This window comes from Mustela nigripes, chromosome 12 (genome assembly GCF_022355385.1).
Source record: "Mustela nigripes isolate SB6536 chromosome 12, MUSNIG.SB6536, whole genome shotgun sequence".
Classification (NCBI taxonomy): Eukaryota; Metazoa; Chordata; class Mammalia; order Carnivora; family Mustelidae; genus Mustela; species Mustela nigripes.
In genome coordinates, this window is record NC_081568.1 from 66,560,652 (window position 1) to 66,584,343 (window position 23,692).

General features: G+C 36.2%; 1 protein-coding gene across 1 annotated transcript in view; it reads right to left on the minus strand.

Annotated features, from left to right (window-relative positions):
• FBN2 (fibrillin 2) overlaps window positions 1–23,692 on the minus strand; it is a 250,558-nt gene that overhangs the window by 76,825 nt on the left and 150,041 nt on the right. The window contains exons 15-22 of the mRNA XM_059417490.1: window positions 22,076–22,228; window positions 18,995–19,048; window positions 17,188–17,313; window positions 14,353–14,478; window positions 9,563–9,682; window positions 4,457–4,594; window positions 3,799–3,849; window positions 3,212–3,337 (exon numbers count right to left, since the gene is read on the minus strand). Of these exons, the coding sequence (XP_059273473.1) occupies window positions 3,212–3,337; window positions 3,799–3,849; window positions 4,457–4,594; window positions 9,563–9,682; window positions 14,353–14,478; window positions 17,188–17,313; window positions 18,995–19,048; window positions 22,076–22,228 (894 nt within the window). The remainder of the gene's footprint in view (window positions 1–3,211; window positions 3,338–3,798; window positions 3,850–4,456; window positions 4,595–9,562; window positions 9,683–14,352; window positions 14,479–17,187; window positions 17,314–18,994; window positions 19,049–22,075; window positions 22,229–23,692) is intronic.

A 23,692-nucleotide genomic window follows, 5' to 3' on the forward strand; every position in this document is an offset into this window, starting at 1 on the left:
AGAGTCTCTTATGGTTTGTCTCCCTCCTGATCCCACATTGTTTCATTTAACCTTTTCCTACCCCACAAACCCCCCACATTGCATCTCCACTTCCTCATATCAGGGAGATCACATGATAGTTGTCTTTCTCTGATTGACTTATTTCACTAAGCATAATACCCTCTAGTTCCATCCAAGTCGCAAATGGCAAGATTTCATTTCTTTTGACGGCTGCATAGTATTCCATTGTATATATATATACATCTCATCTTCTTTATCCATTCATCTGTTGAAGGACATCTAGGTTCTTTCCATAGCTTGGCTATTGTGGACATTGCTGCTATAAACATTTGGGTGCATGTGCCCCTTTGGATCACCACATGAGTATCTTTTGGGTAAATACCCAGTAGTGTAATTGCTGGGTCATAGGGTAGCTCTATTTTCAACTAAAAAGTCCTATTTTTTTTTAAAGATTTTATTTATTTATTTGACAGACAGAGATCACAAGTAGGCAGAGAGGCAGGCAGAGAGAGAGGAGGAAGCAGGTTCCCCACTGAGCAGAGAGCCTGATGCGGGGCTCGATCCCAGGACCCTGGGATCATGACCTGAGCCGAAGGCAGAGGCATTAACCCACTGAGCCACCCAAGCACCCCAAAAGTCCTATTTTTAAAGAAAGAAATCACTATGGTAAATCTTCATTCTGGTTTGGTAGACTGAACAAACACAGTAGGTGATTCTGCCTATGTATCTGCACCAATACCAGCCCCAAAGTCATGCTCCCTACCAGCATGAGGTATGGCAGTAATCCTGGGAGCCTCATGACCTTAAGACACCCTTCTCAGTCACAACCCTTCTCAGTCACAACCAACTCCATCCAACACCATCAGGAAGTAAGGATCTTAATAAGATATACAAGTTTCATTTAGGTATCCTGAGAACTAGAGACTAAGTCAAACTATTTCTGAGGTCACTGATGTAATTTGTTCAAGAAGCGAGATTAGCTAAAAACAAAACAAAACAAAACACCCTCTAAATCACTTGAACTTAATGTGTAAAGAGTCAGGAGAACCTGACAGAGTAATCTTGTGTCTTTGCTACACCGACCCAAGTCCAGATTTGCCTCAGGAATTAAAACCCTGCACACTGGCTACATATGGCCTGGGAATATTTTTACTGACTTGGGCAGAAATTAAAGTATGTGTTTGGAAACCTCTGGATAGTTCATGTGCTATACAGTTTGCTGTGGTCCTCACTACGCCTTACTACCACTGCCCTCATTTATGTTACCTGCCTGGGCTCGGAAAGTGTTTGAATTTGGACCCCTGATCTAGATCAGTTTCTATCAGAGCAGTCTGTCTCTACTCTCTTCTCAGCATATTTTACATATTCAGATGTCAGTCTCTTCTTGTAACTTCCTCACATCCCAGCCACAATTCTTTTTTGTACCATAATTCAAGTAGTGACAAAAACAACCGAAGTACCTACATGAAGACTCTAATACGTCTTTTTAGAACCTTATAAAAGGTGTGATTTTGAGTGATATTTTTTGTAATTTATTTTGTTGAGTAATAATTTACAATCAGTTATATCTTCACATATAATATCCTTTTGCTACAGAAGGCAATTTGATATTATTAGTCATTGGACCATACTGAAGATATTATTTGACATCTTCAAAAGATACTTTACTTTTTTTCTAACCTTTCTGGATAATTTAATAATAAAAATCTGAAAAGAATTTTATTTTTAGACTTTGGATTTTATCATTTCTTTTTTTATTCCCTTTTTTTTAAAAAATTTAAATTCAATTAGCCAACATACAGTACATCATTAGTTTTTGATGTAGCATTCAATGATTCATTAGTTGGGTATAACACCCAGTGCTCATCACATCACATCACATGCCCTCCTTAATGCCCATGTCCCAGATATTATATAATTCCTAACCAATTCTACATGACTTTATAGCCATACTTTGTATCCTAATTTAAATACACTATTTAAAATTAGCTTAAAATGAAATTCATGTTATTATAATGACTCCGGACAGTGCTGCAAATATTTTGTACTATTAATTTTAAAAATCACTGATACATGTGGGGCATCTGAGTGGCTTAGTCAGTTAAGCGTTTGCCTTCTGCTCAGATTGTGATCAGAGTCCTGGGATGGAGCTCCACGTGGGGCTCCCTGCTCACCTGGAAGCCTGTTTCTCCCTCTCTCTCTGCCCCTCCCCACTGCTCATGCTCACTCTAATAAAGAAGTAAAAGATTTTTTAAAAAATAAAATCACCAATACATTTAAATACCTTAAAGATCTTTGAATATAAGACTGTCATTACTCATGTTTTGTCTACAAGCTTAAATTTCAAATACAAACCTATATAAAGTTATTTCACAAACTAAAACTTACTGTTCCAGAGCATATTGGAAAAAAATCCCTTAAATAAATAAAACATTACTTAGATACAATAAGGAAAAGTTTATTTTTCAATCATGAAACTCATATTCAGTTAAGCATGAGTCTGAAAATGATGAAGTCAAAAATAAAAGTCTTTTATTTTTATGTATTTATTTGAATTAATCTCTACACCCAACAACGGGGCTCCAACTCATGACCTTGAGATCAAGTCACATGCTCCAAGAGCTGAGAAAGCCAGGTACCACCCAAGTATGCATCTGCATACTAATGATGTTGAAAGAAAGCTTCTACATTTTAGATCTTTACAAAATAAAGCATTAAGAAAACTTAATTAAAACTCTAAGGTGGTAAAAGAATGACTAGAATGAAGCAATGTTTTCAAAGAGAAACAACAAAAACCTTGCCTATGACCTTCCCCACTGTCTTATCTAAGAGTGCAGCTGTAATGAACTGATAAATGTTGACTCCTAACACTAGTCTTCAATTCTTCTTTTATGTTCAAAATATACATAGTTCTCTTATTCCATTGACCAGTGTGAATGACTGAAACTGCTTAAAATATCTGATTAAAGAAACTAAATTTTGAGATAGTTTTTGAGCAGTACCAACTTTCTATATTTATAAGAATCCATGTCATTTAAAGACAGTCACTTTAAAAAATATCCTCTAGTGATGCCCCCCACCAAATATCTCATTTAAAGCCAGTTTTCCAGCTATCGACCCAATGATTTTGAAGTTTGAGGTGAATGCCCAAGAAATAAGAAAAATCCATCCCTGGTTTCAGGCATAAAATACATAAAGACATGAATCTCACCCAAACACACACGGCCAGTTCCATCCAATGTGAGGCCTTCGGGACACTCACAATGAAAAGATCCTTTGCTATTGACACAGCGTCCATTTGGACAAACGCCAGGAAATACCTCACACTCATTAACGTCTGCAGGGAAATCAAGCAAGCAGAGGGATAAAGATGTTAGAAATAGAAAAAGCAGGTGGAGTCTTCCCATATAGTATATTCAATCTGTAATACAATGTGGATTATTACTTGAGTTGAACAGAAATATTCCACAACACAACCACCGGGTTTCCTAGGTACCAGCTGTGAAAATTACCACAGTTTTGCCTGTCCATAAAACTGCCCAGACACGCTCCTTTCCTAGCTGTTTTGTGCCTTTATGCCTAATGATGTCCCTGTAAAAAATTACCCAACAGCACAAAAAAAGGAGAAAGGGGGAACTCTAAGCTATTTTCTGAAAGTATTATTCTAAAGCATTTGTTGATTCCTTTCAGTATTTTTACTGCAATTTAAGGCTTTTAAAAATGATAAATATCTCTAAAGTGAATGTTCATTTTCTTACTGCTCTAAATACTTACAGTATCATCCAAGTATACACTCACCTTCACAAGAAACACCTTTAATCCTGGCAAACCCTCTTGGGCAAGCTGTATCTGTGAGAACAACAGACATGTTTTTTACTTCATTGTAAGAGAAAATACAATGGTTTTAAGATCAGGAAACAGTATAATGGAATCTAAGTTGAATTGAATAGAAACCACAAGCTGGGATCTTAGAAGCCAAGGACTCCAGGTGCCCTCCATTCAATTCAGGGTGGCATATGACACACTGTGCTAATTCCGGGCAGGGTTGACCTACATGGAGATCCTCATAGTTTTTCTTACAATTCATTTTTGCTTTCACAATGTCAGCTGAATTACAAGAAAGCAAGTAAAAAAGGCTTAAAGGAAAGAGACATCACATTCTGTTTGGACATTTGCAAACAAAATCACTGGAGGGCATTGACAATCACCTAGCAGCTAAATACCAGAAATTCCCTTTCTTGTTGAAAATGCTCAAAAGGTCTGCTTACAGAAAAAGGATAAACAAGATACATATTTCATTAAGTGAATAGATTTCACCAGAGAAGATATTCTAGGGAGGGTAATGATCTTATGGTCTTCCTCTCTATGGAAATACATAGGGAAACAGATGCCCACCTAGCTAAAGGATCAGCTTTCCAATGAGAAGCCCAACAGGAGTTCTGGGGCAGGCCCATACCTAGTTCACACCGTTCACAGGGGCTTCCCCAGGCAGCTCCGAGTGTGGCACAGCATTCCGACTTCAGAGTGGCTCCATTAATGTTTACCTCACAGCGGTTGTCCTGGATGTTGAGCCAACATGTTCCTTTCAGGCTGTCTGAAAAGGAGCAGGAAGGGATGGGAAGCTCTCTTCTCTGAAGATAATATAATTCACTCATATACAACAAAGGCAATTCTTACAGTACTTAACAAAAGCATGATTTTTAAAATGTTTTAATGTATACTTTTTGAGCAAATTTATGTGTACATGTATTTTAAAAATAGTATATTACATACACATAAATCAAATAATTATACCATGTACATCTCACAGGATATGACAACTAATACAGCTACATCTACAGATACTCTGTGAGTGGCGCTGTTGTCCAAGATTTTACGCTGGTATTCACAACCTCAGTGAATTACCACAACAAGATGATTACTTGTAGTAAAAATGCATAAAAAAGGAGAAAGATTGATCTTTTATGATAAATGCTTTGATACTTAAGATTTTGCCCCCAAAAATTCCTTAAATCATTCCCTTTTCTTGTAGTCCCCCACCAAACATATCGCACACAATTTATGTCCTATTACAGAGAAACTGTTTTCTCTAACTGAAGATAATTGTTTGATGAATAATTTACCAAAAAATCAACAAGATGAAGAAAAGAAACATCGCCTATAAAACCACCACAAAGATACACCAGGGCTAGTGAGTGACAGATTTTCTTTCAGGTGTTTGCCTTTACATAGTATATGTGTAACATTGTCTCTAGTTCAAAAAAGAATACATGCTTATGGTGAACTACATGAAAAAATAGGAGATTTAATATAAAAAGGATATATATCCAACCACCTCATGCTCAGTGCTCTTACATTTTAGCTGTGTACAGCACACGTAAGTGAGGCTCTCCCTTCTGTGACTGCTGCGTGGCAGCCTTCAGAATGATCATGAGGAATGCAGTCCCAGTGGGCAGGGCCAGGACAATTCAGGTAAAAGAAATCATACCTGAAGTTCTCCTTGCAGTACTGCGGCTCCCAGTTTGGGGTGCACAACATTACCAAAGTTCTAATTAAAATGGCGGGTTCCCAAGTGCCCAGGTGTGCGGCCCGGGAGCTTGCATTTGACAAACTCCTCGGGTGACTGCTAGGCAGCCTGTCTGTACAAGAGTTTGACAACAATTTAGCAACATATTGTGGCTCACAGCCTTGGAGAACAATAAAGAAAAAGTATGTACCTATAATATTTACCTTAAAATTCATTTAATAATATGGTAAAGTTTCACTGCCAAATTCAACAGTAAAAACAAAGCATGGTGGGAAACAGAGAAAGAAAATTACAGTGAAATTGGCAGTGCTGGGAAGGAAGAAACTGTGGTTTCTGATTCCTTACCAGACACAAGCAGGTAGGAGGAAGTCCCCTGCAGCGTGAGGCCTTGGGGACAGAGGTCAGAATAAAATAACTGCATCCTTGACTAGATACAAAAAAGGACAGGGCCAAGTTGTAGAAAAGAGCTGGATGTCCACTTTGCTTTCTTCTGCTTTGAGATTCAGTTTGGGTGAAAACGGGGTGCATGTGAAAAAAACTTTCTCTTTTTTTTTTATTTTATTTTTTTTTTTTTTATTTTTTTTTAAAGATTTTATTTATTTATTTGTCAGAGAGAGAGCGAGCGAGAGCGAGCACAGGCAGACAGAGTGGAAGGCAGAGTCAGAGGGAGAAGCAGGCTCCCCGCGGAGCAAGGAGCCCGATGTGGGACTCGATCCCAGGATGCTGGGATCATGACCTGAGCCGAAGGCAGCTGCTTAACCAACTGAGCCACCCAGGCGTCCCTGAAAAAAACTTTCTCATCAGACCATTTGTATCAGGACTCCAATTACAGGCTTTTTATTGGCTTTTCACATGTTTGTTTACTTACTTGTTAAAATGGCCTCTAAAGTACAGGTAACTTGCAGATGAGAAAAAGGAGGCCCGCAGAGGTCAACTAGTTTACCCAAGGTCACCCACCTAGTTTAGTGTCCCCATCACAAGTCAAGGCTACACAGTCTGATTTCAGAGCTGTTCCATTTTGCAACATCATGCTTCTGACTGGTGTGGTATGAGGCTTAAAAGTTACAAAATGCACTGATACACAGGTACATATTCATCTCTCTCGCTCGGATTGATTTTCTGTGTGTATATAGACATACACACATCAGATGTAATTACACAGCTATGTGGTCAGGGGCTGCTTAAGAATGCTGAAAAAAATAAAGCAGGATAAGCAGTCTTGACAGTGTACGTTGGAGAAAGACTGTTCTATTATCTAGGGCAGTTGGAGAAGTCCTTGCTTAAAAAATGACCTCTGAGTGAAGACTGTAGGGTGGTAAATATCAAGAAAACAAAAATGAGACAGATGCTACAGTAAAAATCAAGAAGAGAAATATTGGGGGCTTGGACTGGGGGGACAGTGGTGGTGAGAAGAGATTAGAATATGCATAAATGTCAAATACAATCAACAGGAATTGCTGACGGATTCAATGTGGTGTTTGAAAGAAAGGCATCAAAGATGGCTCCAAAGATTTTGAGGCTGCTGATTGTAAAAATGGAATTTACATTTCCCAAGACAGAAATGATTCTGGGAGACACAGGTTCAAGCCAAAAGACAGCAATTGTATTTTGGCCATGCTACCTTTGAAATATTCATTGGACATCCAAATGAAGACAATGTGCAGAGAGTTGGAAATCCAAGTCTGGAATCAGTGGGGAGGTTGAGGAATGACAGATACATTTGAAGGTCAATGTAGGGGCCATTTAAGCGTGACTGTAGATAGAGAAGGCAAGAGGTTCAAGGAGCTGACCAGGGAGACACTTCAAGCTTGAGGGCAGGATGATACGGAAAATGTAACAAAGGAAATGGAGAAAAAGGGGCCAGAAATGTAAAAGGAGAAGAGAAGACCAAAAAAATGGAAAACTTGAGAAGGTGTGAGCAAAGAGCACTGCTAACACAGAAGATAAGAAAGAAGGAAGGACACTGTATTGATACCATGGAGGCTACTGTCCTTGCCACATCCATGGAATCTGAGGACAGCACGCAGACCGAAGCCAAAGATGAAGGAAATTGGTCTGGATTACAGGGAGCCATTGGATGTCGAGCCATGTCATGTAGAAAAAGCTAATCAAATGTACTGTTCTATGGTATTTAATAATTTTTAACCAGAATACAAGTCTCTTCAAGCAATTTACAGAACAGTTTAAGATTAATTTATATTTAAGGAGTTTGCACAATATATTCTAAATCTCTAAACATTCTAAGTGTCTATCTAGTTCCTATACACTCTAACTTAATTTTACATTAGTAAGCACACTGGGGAATCTTTTTCAGCATGTGGATAGACACATGCTTCCTAGGAAAGAGCAGTTTGGAGGCTGATCACTGATTAGAGCCACTGTCAGTCCTATTAAAAAATTTTGTAGTTTTCCCTGTGTATGTTTTACGATCTATTTCCTTGTTAAAAGCTAGAATTTTGTTTTCAATGGAAAAAACATAAAATGATGTCTAAAATTTTAAAATGTTAAGTAAATTTCTTTCTGAGCAGCTCTAGGCTGGGATATTCAAATTTGATCACAACCAACAAAAACTCCTAACACACTACTGAGAAAAATACAGTGGTGTTTAGTTGCCCAACATAATGACTCAGGAGTAAAAAGTCTTTGCTCTTTTTTCACTAATAAATACACAGTAAAAGGCCAAAATGATACAAGCTTTTAGGATAAGGCAAAAAACTAAGATACTTTTGATACCTAAGTGGCATATAGGTTTAATTTTCTGAGACATTAATTTATTGATTTTAATTGACAATTAACTGACATTAGTTAATGCTGAGTTCATTTCTTTTGAACAATAAAATGACTCTATCTCAGTTGTTAATTGTGGCCTAGCAAAAATATTTCTGCCTCACCTGTTCCAACCTCTGTCCCTCCCCCAGTGGAATTCTGTAAGAAAAGATATAATGTGCTAGGCAGATAGCAGTCTATTTCCTAATATGGAGAGTTGAGCAAGGGTCAAATTTCATCAGCTCCCCCTCACTGAGAGATGAGGAGCTGGCATTTTCCCAAAGGACAGGTTTTCATTTGTCCCTGGTCATTTCCCTTTGTGTAACAAACAGGTCCTCTACCATCCAGATAAACATTGTTAGCATCAGACATTATACCGAAAACACTATTGTCTTTGGCAAACATGAAATGGAAATTCATATTAACTGGAAAACAAACAAAAACTGGAGATTTATCTGGTACTGTGTAGAACTAAAATACCTTCCTATATGAAAATACAGATTGAGTTTACATTAAAAGTGGATACCAGCTAATCGTATGAATTGTCCTGTGCCTGGCCAATGGAGTCACGGACACTGGTCCAGTTCTTCCCCTTGCATGTGCTGGACTGCTTTTTACAGTAATAGATCAGACCATTTTATACATGTCCTACCATCATTATCACAACCTGACCTTACATGTTTTCAAACATACAAAAAGATGCAGGTTGGAAGTTTCGGAATCTTTCTCCTGAGAGATTTCTGAACTAAGAAAACAGTTCTCTTTTTTTCCTGTCCTTCCTGATTGATGGGTGATTTATTTCACCCTTCATGATTGATGGGTGAAATAAAAAAAAATAATAAATTCCTTCTATATGTTTAAAGTTTACAGTCTTCAAATTCTTGTCCTGTTAATGAGTCCCAACTCTCATATTTTTGTTTTGAAGCTTGTTATAAAAAGTATGCAGCCGGGATTTGAATGTACGGTACCTGGGGCATTCTCAGGGTAGTGAATGTAAGTATGTGTGTGGTATGCAAATACTCATAACTTACAGCATAATAGATCTACTCACATGAAAGGAATGCTTCTTAGAAGCTAACAGCATTCAAGAGTCTGCCCATTTACACCACCATTTTTACTCCCATCTCAATAATGAGAGCAAACAACTAATGCAACTCCTAATTACTAGCTTCCTGTGATCATGTTCAGTTTGCATCCATGGTTAAGGTCTGCAGTTCCCACTCAGGTTGGCAGTGAAACCAAAACCCCAGCACTGTGCATAAGTCTTACCAATACAGATCAATCCTGTTGAGCTGAGTTTACTGCCAGGAGAACATTCACAATTGAAAGATCCAAGGTTGTTCCTGCAGGCCCCATTGACACATGGGTTGCTTTCACATTCATTTATATCTACAATCCAGAAGGAAAACATTCTGTTAGAACTGCCATGTGTTTCTGGAAAATATTATTCCAACAAGCCATGCTATGCCAGAATGTCTGGTAAACTTGGCTCTTGCAATTTTAATATGGATCTATGAGGCATAAAGTGAATGGGGAATGGAGACATGAATTTCACAGTGTGGATACACACAGACATGGCTAGGGGCTCAGGAGGACTATAGGAATCAGCCAATATTGCAAAGGGGTTAGTGTGTTACTCGTCACTATTTCAGTGCAACTTTATGTAAATTGAATTGATTTCCCCCTTAATAAGATATAATTGCCCTGTGGGAAACCTGAAATCTGAATACATGGAAAGCAACATATATATTCCTGGGTACAATATGTTGTGCACAAACAAAGGTTGACTGTTTCTGTCATCTGTGGCTCTGGGAGCTTTCACAAGAATAAAAAGCCTGTATTAGAGACAATGTATCACAATGTTGGCTTTCACTCCAAATTTCTGGGTACAAGTCAGGAAACTAGGATGAAGCTTTAATACTGAGGACAGCATTCTCTTCCAGGCCCCTATACCTGCTTCTCTCTTCAGCCTGTTCACATTTAGATGTATGGTGTGGGAAGTCTGTTAAAGCACAATTGATTTTGGTAAAATAAAAAAAATCACTTTCAATTGCTTAGAACAGACCTTTCCTATCATTAATCTGAGTTGAGTCCTTAATCAAATTAGACCATGTAATATAAGCAATTGCTATTGAGGGTCAGAAGTAAACAGAGCATGCCCATGTTCTCAAGTGGTAACTAAAGCAAATCTGAAGCCAACAGAATTAGTTTAACAGGAGTTAATTAAAAATAAATACAGGCTTCGGTCCAAGTAATAGAAACAATATCCAAAACTGACTGTATAAATTCAACCGCTCAACTTAAAGAAGAGATGCAAAGATTTCTTTTTGTACTTGGTTAACTATGTGAAATAGGTCAGCATACCTCAAGACATTTTTTTGTTGCTGTTGAACACAGGTTTCTGAGTTCACCACAGCACTTTTTTCTAAACACCTCTTTGAATTGAATATCAAATACTATATTGAGGAAAACATGAAAATAATTAAAATGCTACAATGCTTTCGCCTGAACGTCTCAAGTCAATATAAACCAAACTGGTCTTGAAAAGGCAGGGCTCACTACTCATCTGCAAGTCTGTGGACTTGAAATGCACATTTAAAAATCAATGTGGAAAATGGCTATGAACTTTGTTACTTCAAGAAGTACACAGGTACTAATTTAATTCATGAAGTAGAAACTGAAGAAATATGAATTCATCTTTTTTTCTTCAGGTTGTTTGTGCCAAGAAATCCTCTTAAAGGAAAAATACAAGAGCAGATTTTATAAATACAGCACAGATTTGGAAAGAAAACATCTATTCCAGAATACTGAAATTCTTTTAGTAAAAACACAATGTAAAAAAGGTATCAGAGAGAAAAAAAAAAACCCAAAAAACAAAACAAAACAAAACAAAAAAACAAAAAACCAACCCCCCAAACAAAGAAAACAAGGAGGAGATAAGTAATCTGAGGACAAACTATATATAATTCACCCATTAATTTCATTTGTAAGACACTCCCCAGAAAACAAAATGTCAGTAACATATATTTCCAAATTCCTATTCTAAATTAAGCAGTTATAAGCTCCCAAACTATAAACCCATGCAATGACAGCTACAAATATCAAGTGTTTAATTTTTCTTTAAATACAATGTTTTTATGTTACAAATGTCATGGAATCAGGAATTGAAACAGTTCACTGTACATTCCTGGAAATAAACTTCAAAGCACATCTGGTTTACATTTAACTAGTTATGTCACTGGAAACACAATCTAAACCACAGTGCTTGCTGTAAAAATGTTAACTTTCACAGACTCACAGAGCTCAGAGAAAACGAAAATAAATTTTTTGTAACTTCAGTCTGAAATATCAGAGGATCTTTATTATGATTGCTATTTATTATATATTTAAAACAGCCTGTTGAAAACATAAATGACAAGAAAATTAGTGACTACAGTAAATATATACAGAGAAAGCATGAATCTCGAGTGAATCTGCTCATACTTCCCTGCCTCGTCTTTGGAAATTGGTTTAGAAAGAACAGAAAAAAAGAGAAGTGCTTTGGGCAGATACACTTACTGTGTGAATGCAATGGCAGAAATAAGAAGACCCAAGGGAAAAAGAGATTTGTGGCCTTAAAGTTGTTTTTTTATTTCTTTAAGCCACTTAATAAAATGCAAATAACTTAGCAGTGGGAAGAAAGTGAGAACTAAGTTATTTGGTTAGGTTTCTCACAATAAATCATTTTTATTTCGAGCAATGTTGTAAGACTACAGCCAAAATAGTTCTCTGTCATTTCTCTTCTCTACATAACATGAACTTCTTTCCTAGGAATGACAGATACATATTTCATGTTAAAGAAAAGGCTTAGATTTATCAGGAACAATTATCCTCTGGACAAAAATAAAGGGCACTCATTCTAACCAGTGCTGTTGCCTGATTTGGTATTAATGTTCCTCATGTGTATGTAATCATCCTGCATTTTATTATTAAACATTATTAGCTCCCACTCTTTGAGTGTTCCTATAGGCAGGAGAGTCCCCGACCTTTGATTTATGTTTTGGTATTTGGGCCTTTCGTACCTTTCAACCCCATTTTACCTGTTAAAATGGTGGGAATATGCTATAAATGTCACTGACAAATTCAGTATACAAATAGAACTTGGACCAAACTGATTCAAAGACAGTTCAGTTTTTCCCATCATGTGCTTCTCTCATAATAGCACCAAAGGATATTGTGACTGCGGACAGGGAAACAAGTTCATCAGCTTCCTAGTTAAACCAAGAAGGTGTCCTAAAGTGCTCTTGCTTTCAGTGCTTCTTGACATTTAACATAAGCTTATCCTCAAAAACAAAATAGGTAAAAACTGATAAAGGGCAGTGGGAAAAAGAGCAGAAAGTCAGGAACAAAGTACGAAGTTTCTCAGAGCAATTCTGAAGGATGACAGGTATCAGAGCGGGGTGGGAATGGGTGCTAGGAAACATTCTAGGTGAGCATACTGGCAAAGCCTCTTTTCTGTCTGACAGAAAGATCTTCAAAACTCTATGGAGAAGATGAATCCTCAAGTACTTTAACTAGGACTGAAGTTGAGTGCTCTTCTTGGAGGAGCTCCTCCAAAAGGACAGTTAATAGGACTAAGTTTAGAGAAAGTACATTTTATCCAAGGTTCTCTTTTATTTTTTATTTTACTTCTTTTTTCCAGGCTAATTACTGTTTTACAATGGCCCCTCCAATTCAATCTAAACTTAGAATCGCACTTTGTAATTGCATTTCATTGATTTTGGCTGAGTCACTCATGTTCTGGCATGTTGTTCAAGTCCTAACTTATTTCTGTTCACAAGAATGCTTTGAAATGAAACAATAAGACAGAGAGAATGTTAACGTCTTTTTGCATCATATTACTATTGCCATTTTCTTGGCTATGGAGTCACTAAGAAATAAATACTTTAACAGATAAGGAAAGGTCTGTTCAAAATAACTAAAGATGAAATCTTTTTTTTTTTTTTTTTAAATGACTTTGGCAGCAGTTTCTGGATTCGAGAATGTCATCAAACACTTCTACAGGCCCACACAGTGAGACTTAAAAAGAACAATGACCAGTAGTCATACAACAGATTATTCTGAGAAACACAGCACTTTCATCAAGGAACAAAAACATAACTGATGCATGCTGCCTGCTTAGCTGGTATCTCAGCAGAAATGAGGCTTTTTGTCATGGAAGTCACTCACATAATGTCCCCTGTACAGGAATGTAGTCAGAAGGAAATGAAGACGTTTTTAAAAAGTGATTTATGATCTAGAACCCCAAATAATAACTTTTGAATCATCAAATAGGAAAAGTTTCTTAGACTATAAATTTATATAAGGTAGCCATTTCTACTCAAGCCCCAAATATTTTCTGGGCCAATCTCTGAGGCACAGCAATCATGTCAGAAATAAAATGCCTCAGGGCTGACCTTGCCATTACAACTCAGGGTCTCCAAGGCCAGTGTGAATGTGTCACAGTAGTTTTTCAAAGGGGAAAAAAAAACAAACAAAAATCTGACATTTAATTTCAGCAAGTAAAATGCACTGGCTCTTTTCACTTTTCTCCCCACCGCTAACTTCAAAGTGTTTGTTGAGATTTTATCTGAATGGAACAAAAGTGATCGATTTTGTATACTGGGTTAGGTACATGCTATTTCCTTCCTTCCTTTCCTTCCTTCCTTCCTTCCTTCCTTCCTTCCTTCCTTCCTCTGTCCCTCTTTCTTTCCTTTTTTCCTTTCTTTTCTTTCTCTCTCTTCTTTCTTTCTTTCTTGAAATAATGACTTATTTATTTAAGGAATCTCTACACACAATGTGGGGCTCAAACTCAGGACCCCAAGATCAAGAGTCACACACTCCACCTACCGAGCCAGCCAGGTGCCCCAGTACATGCTATTTCTAAAACTGGCAGATGAGCTGAAAGACATGATTACATTTAAACAATAAATTCAGACAACACTCTGTTTTCTATCTTATTTCATCCATGTACTTAAGGAACATCTGTGCCTATCTAGGTACTTACTACTCATACGTAAGGCGAAGAAGGTGGCTCTTACCTTCACATGTCTCTGTTTCAGTCCTGAACACATACCCAGGGGGGCATGTGCAGCTGTAACTCCCAGGTGTGTTTCTGCATAGGCCATTGTCACAGAGCAGTCTGTTGACCAAGCACTCATCAATGTCTGAAAGCAACCATTGGAAGACAGGAGATACATATGGGGAAATGGACAGCTCAGCGACCAATGAGGTTTTATTTTTATTTGTTTTTTTTCTCTCATCCTTCCTTGATTTCATCTCTCCTTTTAGAAAATTAGTATACTTTTAGTCCAAGTATAGTTGACATACAATATTATATGAGTTTCAGGTCTGTAACACAGTGATTCAATACTTATATACATTATGCAATGCTCACCATGGTAAGTGTAGGAACCATCTGTCCCCAACCATACAAAGTTCTTACAATATTGAGTGTATTCTCTATGCTGTACTTTTCATCCCCACGACTTATTTATTTTATAACTGGAAGCTGGCACTTCTTAATCCACTTTGCCTATCTCACCCATCTGCCCACCACTCTTAGTCTTTTTATGCCCAAAGCACATTCCTTGATCTTAAGCAAAATATATTTGGTTTTACTCATATGGGACATTCCTATAGTGATAGCTACTGTGAAAATGTTTTGAAGTCCCTGGAATGAAAATGCACACACACACACACACACACACACACACACACACACTTTGTATTTTAAAGCACTGATGAAATATATAAAAAAATAAACTGACTGCCTATATATTTATTTGTATGTATTAAAAAATAACAGATGATTTCTAAAAATTTTTTCTGATTAAAATTATAATAAAAATACATTAAATGGCAGCTAAAGAAAAGGTGTTTACTACTCTTTATGCACTGTGTTTCTACTTCAGAAAAAAGGTCATTTTTAATGGGAAATTAATGACCTATTTTGTATATTCCTTTAGCGGTCCAGAACAGCCTAGAAAATATCTACAGCTTAGGTTTAAGAAGCTCACACTGAATTTTACTTTCCTATCCACATTTATTTTTGCAAGTGTAATTAATAACAGAAAGAAAAAATGCAGTTCCAAGAGAAAAGCTCCTTCAACTTACACTTTTAGACTTGTAAATAATAATTGTTCCTTATACCAAACAAGATATACAATATATGTTGTGAAAATTTGGAAAACAGATTAGAAAAATATTTGCTATGATACCATCAGCTCTGATAAACATTATTTTTTTGGTGTTTTATCTGATTTTTTTCCTTTGGATGTTATGTTTTTGCTCTAATTCTGAATCTTGATTTTTAAAAACCTTATATTTTAAATATTACTGTAAATTTCCCCATGATTGTTGCATTAAGTGTACCTATCACAAATTATTTACCCACTAGTGAATAACCCAGATGCTATGGGTTAAATTGTGTCCCTCAAAAAAAGTTATGCTGAAGTCATAATGTGACCTTATTTGGAAATAGCAATGTTTTAGAAGTAATTAAGTTAAAATGACATAATTAGGGTAAACCGTAATCCCATATGATTGCTGTCCATAAAAAAGGGGAAATGAAATGATGTGAGATAACAGGAAGATGATGTGAAAATACATAGGGAAAAGATGGACATGTGACTGCAGTGATGCATCTACAAGCCAAAGAACATTAGGACTGCAAGCAAACACCAGAGGCTAGATGAGGGAAGGAGGAATCCTCTCCCAGAGCCATAAGAGCACAGCCCTCGGGAAGCCTTGATTTTAGACTTCTGGCTTTACAACTGTGAGACAAGACATTTCTTTTGCTTTAAGCAACTCAAATTTTGGTATCTTGTTAAGGCAACCCTAGCAAACTAAAAATGAAAATTGCCTTCATTTACATTTATAAAATGCAGTTTTAATTCTTATCAAAACTATGCATATACCTACTTTAAAAAGTGAAGGAGCACCACAAACCGTGTCGTCTATAAATGTTCACAGAATCTCCCTGTTTTCAGTAGGGTGCCTGTGTGTTCAATTGCACTTGGGAATTATGCTTGAAGCAACTTTGCCTCTGGTAAATATAAGCTAGCTGGTTTACATATTTTTATGAATTTCAATACTCTTTCCTGTGAGTATCAAAATCTATTGTAAGTACATGACATTTAATGCAGCTCTTTCTATCTATCTGTATGTCTGTCTTCAACTCAAGATCGCATGAATATACTCAATAAAAGCCAGTACCACAAGTACAGAAAAACATATTTCTTTCTAATTATAATCATCAATACTTGGATGTAAGTCACCAATGGTTAGTAACAATTATTACATATGATGGATTAAAAACATTCATTTTTTAAAAGTGGAATCAAGTACTCTATGAGAAAGCCTAAATTCTTCACAAATTCTTGAATATATGAACAATATACTTGAGTTTTTCCAAACATTCTTTTATAAATTACAAAAAGAAAAACCAATCTCAGTGATCATGTTTGGGTAAGTTATAGCAACTAGCTGTTTCCTTTTAAGTCAAACTTTCCTCAACCTGTAACACTTTATTTTCTTAACTTCTTATTACCCACACTGCTCTATCAGCTCTGAATTCCATTCCTTAGTGAAAAATTACAGGATTAAGATACATGCAGAAATACAACAGGCTAAAAATTGGGTATGCATACATTCATTTGATAAGAATGGTTTAAATACTAAGTTATGCCACTAAAAACTTTGTTACTGTGTAACAGAATTGGGTGGATTCCAGTATTTTTATCTCTTCGTACTAAGAAAGAAACAAGAGAAACTATAAGATCTGCAGTTTTATTCACTTATTTGTATTTTGATTTCTCTTATAATTCATTAAATTAAACTATATACAATACTCTTCTATAAATATAGCAACTTACCAATACAGTTTCTTCCAGAGACATCTGGTTCATAGCCACTGTTGCAATTACAACGGTAACTACCACGTAAATTTTCACAAATTCCATTGGCACATATATCGGGATCCAAAGCACATTCATTGATATCTGCATTAAGTGTTGAAAGTTTAATGCTCACAGATATTTTATTGTTTGTTGATACATGCAGGCCTAATAAAGACCATTCAACATATTAAGTGTTTACCTCTGCAAACCCACAATCTATCTGTCTTTCAGAAAGGGAAAGAAAGTGAAAATAAGGAATAAGAGAATAAAATTGAGGGATATAGGACAATTCTTGGTAAGTTAAAAGAAAAATGAAGGGAACTGGCAGAAATTCAAAGGACTAACCCGTGTAATGTGCCTGTATTTAAAATAAAATTAATAAAGAAATTTATAGGCTGTTGGCTCAAAATCCAAAGAAAAACTTAACCAGATAGGTATTATAGCCATCTAATTAAAAGACAAACATTTACTAGGGTGCCCTGTATAGTTTTATGGTCCCCAAAGGCACAGAATATTTCTATTTTATTATCATTTTTTACAGTCAACTAAGTAATATGATACTTAATCATATCATCTCATTGTTGATAAGATGAAATTAATGGAGAGGACAGTTCCGTTCAGAGGACAGTGGGTGCTTGAGAACACAATGTTTGGCAATGAGTCATGAACCGGACTACTCTGTCAACCAGGGGCAGCAATATTCGCAGAATGATGCACTTATATGAGCAATCTAGGAGTTCCAACAAGGGGCTGGCTCTGCTGGGGTGATGGTATTGAGGGGGGGTGAGCAAAAACAAATGTTGGTCACCATGCTCAAATTTTAATCCTAACAACTGTTTCCTAGAATTTGGAGACCTTAAAATACTCTAGAAATCTCAGCTATTTCATTTTGGGGAGAAACATCCCCAAAATGTAACAGTTTATTTATTCTGGTTTTTGATGTTCATCATAAAGTTGCAATACAGCTGTCAACTCAACTGTAATGTGTCTAAAATCTCAAACATGAAAAGAGAAGAAAATATATGTAAAAAAAGTGAAGACTAACAGTATCCTACAGTTAAAAAAACACAAAAGAAACTATATGTATATACTATACATATTGTATAGAACTTAGAGTAAACATACAGTAAACTTCTAGATATAGTAGAAGATCTTTAAAGTTATAAACACATATTTATTTAACATTCAAGGTTTCATGGTTAAATTTTGTGTATCATATTACTAAGTTTTATTAAGAAAATATTACTAAGTTTTATTAAGATAAGAAAATATTCCTTAAATATAGAAACATCTCAGAATTTTTAAACATAAATAATCTGAACTTATTTTTAGGGTAGTAAATCCCAAATATAATCCATTTCAAGTATCTCTTAAAGATTTTTTAAAAATCATGTCAGCACCATTATTTAATATTTTTCTTTTTTCTTTTTCTTTTTATTATTTTTATTTTATTTATTCACTTATTTTTTAAAAATATTTTTCTTTAAAATGACTCACTTTTTTTAAAACCTAAATACCAACTTCAGTCTCTTCTTAAGCAATAGTACCCGCAAAATTATGGGTGTAGCTTGATAGGGACATTTTCAACAATATATATATTTAACAGATAAATATTTAATCTATTATGAAAAATGTACAACTACATACCACTTAATAAACATAGCTTATAATCACTGTTCTAAGAGACAATTTATCTTATTTTATGCTGATATATTTTAAAAATATTAAATACATTCATATTCATTCCATAATTACTATAAGAGTGAGAACCAAACAGAGTTACCTCTTCCATCCACAGTGATCCCTACTCCACTACTACAAAGACCATGGAATTCAGCTAGACGACAAGACAATAAAACAGAACAAAACAAAAAACAGATAAATTAAAAACTCCAAACTCTCTCTCTCTATACAGGAGTCACTTACCTCATTCCAAAAGTATTCTGAAGAAAAATTACTGGCAAATAATTTTTAAAATGAAAAAGTAATTACTCTTTTCTAGCACGTAATTATTGTAACAATTTCAAAATCACAAACATAAAAAAAATTAGTGATTATCACTCTGAATACAGTTAAAACACTGATAAAGGTTACAAATATTTTCTACGTATGGAACCTTTTTTTAAAAACCCAAATTGCATTGTAGGGAATGTTTTTTAATATTTTTTATCTCAATAACAAAACTGTAATAAACAATACTTGGTATAAGAGCATTTACCATGTTTCTGGTGTTATTCTAGCATTTTACATCTAATAATTTATTTGATCCTCCCAATATTAGGAACTGGATAATTATTTTATTGAAGTGTAGGTGATACACAATATTACATTAATTTTCGGTGTACAACATTGTGACTGGACAATTTGATACATTCTGTTGTGCTCACCATAAGTGCAGCAATGATTCCTGACCACACAACACAGTTAAAACAGCACTGACTGTATTCCCTAAGCTGAGCCTTCATCCATGTAACTTACTGATTCTATAACTGGAAGGCTATACCTACCACTCTCCTTCATCCATTTGGCTTAACCTTTTACCCCTTTCCACCCATTAGTTTGTTCTCTGTATTTATGGCTCTGCTTCAACTTCTGTTCCTTTATTTGTTTTGTTTTTTAGCTTTCACATATAAATGAACCCATATGGCATTCATCTTTGTCTGACTTATTTCACTTAGCATCATACCCTCTAGGTCCATCCTAGCTGTTGCGAATGGCAATATTTCATTTTTATCGCAGCTGATTAATATTCACAAACCAGATACCATTAGTTCCCCTCTCTGACACCTGAGAAAACTGGGACACAGAAGGAAGTGACTTGTCCCAGATCATAGAAGGTTAAGTGGGGAAAGGCTTGGATCCTCTACATTGCATCATATACATTTCATGTTAATATTCCATTTAAATATAGACTACTATATATTTTTTCTCATAGACTATTAAACATTTTTTCTCAGTTATGTGGATAAACCACACTTATTCAAACAATCTCTTAATGATGAAATCAGGTTGTCCAACTTTTATAACAATTATAAGAATAATATGAAATTTAAATTTATCACTAAGTTAATCTCTTAGTAAAACTGCTCAGAATTTATGCCTCTTGTTAAGGCTTCTGCTAGTTTTCCTCTTCCTACATGTCCCAGGTTAGCCTTTGATCTGCAGTATGAGAGAGTACCCTTATGGGCAAAAGCAATATAATAAACAAAAATGATGTCTTATTTTAACTTTCTTTCAAGTTGAGCACATTCTCTCATGTGGTTCTCTACCATTTGCATTTGTGCTTTGTGAAATCTTGTTTGTGTGCACTTTTTTCTATAGATGATTTCAACTTCCCTTACAGATTAATGCAAATTCCTTATAAATTAAGGAACATGTTTTTCCAAGTTACATGTGTATTTTAGTGTTTGGTTTCTGCTCTGAAAGCCCTCCATTATTACAAAATAACAAAAAAGTTAATATATTCTTATCGACAAGAGGATTATTTTGTAAGGTCTAGTGCAGGGAGCTAACTTCGTATTTTTTCTAATATTTTATCATCAATATTTATTACTTATTTCAATCTTCCCTCACTGACCTAAATGGCATCTTTATTGTACCCAACATTCCCATTTAAAGTCACATCTGTTCCTAGATTCCAGGTTTTATTAGTTCACTCATCATTTTATCTAGTCTTTATATTTCTTTGATAACATGCACAATTGACGTCAATATTTTTAGGGCAAGAGTTCCTATATGAACTCTTTTTTCAAAAAAAATATCATGCTCAGTTCTTTCCAGAAGAACTCTGATGCTTTGCTAAGATTTGAACAATTCAATTATGATTTTCAACAGAATTACAAGCCATTTCTCTTTGCTAGAATGCATTTCTTCCACCCTCTACCTGGAATGTTCTTTATTTTTTAAAAAATATTTATTTATTTGACAGAGAGGGATCATAAGTAGGCAGAGAGGCCGGCGGCGGGGGGGGGGGGGGGAGCAGGCTCCCTGTTGAGCAGAGAGCCTGACTCGGGACTCGATCCCAGGACCCTGAGATCATGACCTGAGCAGAAGGCAGAGGCTTAACCCACTGAGCCACCCAGGTGCCCACCTGGAATGTTCTTAAGCCTTTTTTCAAGACCAAACTGAGCAGAAGCCCACCCCCACCGCCAGACCCCTGAAGTCCCTCCCAGCTTCCCCGACCACTTATTGCTTCTTCCTCTGTGTTCTCCAGTTCTCTGTTTCCGTCCCTCTTAAGGCACTAATCATAGTAACCTGTAGTTTATACGTTTGCCTGCCTATGCTCTCAACTATTCCCCACTTGAAAGACAAAAAGAGATTGTGTTTATTCTTAAATCCCTACTATGCTTATACAAATTTGGTAAGATTTGTAAAAATACGAATAACCAAGAGTCAGAACAGTCAAAGAAATAGACCATGCAATCTGCCTGTATTTGTGAATAAATTAGTAAAAATGTTCATTACTTTCTAGAACTACTGACAGACTGCAGCCTTAGACTATGCTTTGGCAAGATGAAAAATAAATAAAAGCAGGCTGTTGTGAATTTAACATACCTTGAAAATAACAGTGGATTTTAGACTATTCACCTTCCCAATCATCGGAAACAGTGAGGCTAATGAATCCACGTAAGAAATCCATTCTAACAATCCTAATTAGGTCAGCAAATACTTTCTTCTATTCCCCGTGTGTACTCTGCCCAGGGATCATAGGTAACTACAGGTCAAATCTCATCATATGCCTCAAATACCAACACAGATTTGGAATTCTTCAACAGAAAACAGAGCCGATGTACTCTTTGGCCAAATATTTAACATTACCTTTCCAGATTCTATACCAGATGTGAAACTGGCAAATGGGGGCTACCTGAATTTTTAGCAGGGCAGGGCTGGCAGGGCTCCCCAAAACCGTAGTCAGGATTGGCACAGCAGCATTCGGACTTGGTCACCGCGCCTGGAAAAGGACGGACACACACTCCCTTCTTGATTCCACCATAGCATGTACTGCGCATGTGAGTATCTAAAAGGAGGGAGAAGAATAGCAATTTGAGATTCTGCTACAGATAAAGGGATTTCAAAACCGAGGGCTTCTTTCAACCTAAGTGGCTACTAGACAGGAAGTTTCTGGAGGGCTCCTGACACTTTTCTTCTTCTTTGTATCTTTAGCATATAACAGTGCTCAGAAATCAATAAATGTGTACTGTCGACAATTCTTCCCCCCCTTTTCCTCCACAAAGTTTTATGCACTAAACAAGCATTCATTATCATACTTACTCCCCAGGCCTTTTACAGAAACAGGTATAACACCACCATTATAAACATCACTTCAAGCTCATATCACTGGCTACCCAATACTCAAAATGACACATTTTATTTCTATTTTGGAAGTTCTCCGGAACAAGGAAATGCAGTGAAGTAAACAACCTTGAGAGGACACTGCTTGGTCATGAGATTTCTTACTTCAACTTTCTGAGTTAGAGGGCCTTTCTCGTCAACCCCCAGCTGACTACTGTGAACTATGTTTTAATCTCAGATTCTCAAAACCCAGTTATAAAAATAATAGTCACTGCTATGTGTCCTTAGTCTTGCGTTAGTTGCTTTACAGACATCATCCCATTGAACATTCTCATCAACAGGTCCATAGGACAGTGATCATTATCCGCAATTTGTTGATGAGGAAGGCAAGGTTCAGAGGGATTCTGATTCTGATTCTGATTCCAAGTTCTAGACTACCCAGTGCCCAAGCTGGAGTTCATACTTAGGCTGTGGGACTCCTAAAGCTCTTCCTTTTCCTGCTGTGTATCTCTAAGAAGCATATTCAGCTTGGGCTCTCACTCTGAATTCTCATAAAATATGCTACAACTTTATGAGACAGTAAATAGTGAACTATAAAAAACACAAATCACCAGAGAGGCCAGAGAAGCAGCATGGCTTTTAAACACTACACTGACAAAGTTATTCAAAACTTGTTGGAAATAATTTTATCTACTTATTACACAGAATAACCTACTGTGTCACCTACTGCTTTCTTATGATCTGGTGATGTTTGTCATTAAAAAGTAAGACTTATAGCTGCACCAGACGATGAGATGTGTGAACGCTCATATGGAAGAAGACATGAAATTTACCACAACAATCCTCCAGAGAGGACATGTTGTCCCCTTCTGCCTCTGCTGAGATGGAGTTTAGCAAAGTCAGCTCTGAGTTACATATAAGAGTAGGACATGACTCAAAGACAAATATGCACAAATAGAATATAGTTTGATTTACAATATGATTTTTTGAGTAACTAGGATAACATCTATTATCTCAGAAGGCATCAGAGATGGTCAAAATTTTTTCTGTGTACATGTTGAGAAGATAATCCTCACAGTTTTTAGAAGCAAGATGATAAAAAGCCAATGGTACTCACTGGTAGAGAGTATTCCTCTGGGCTACAGATTATCTAAGTTGTTTAGAATACCCAACACCAGAAAAGCAAAGT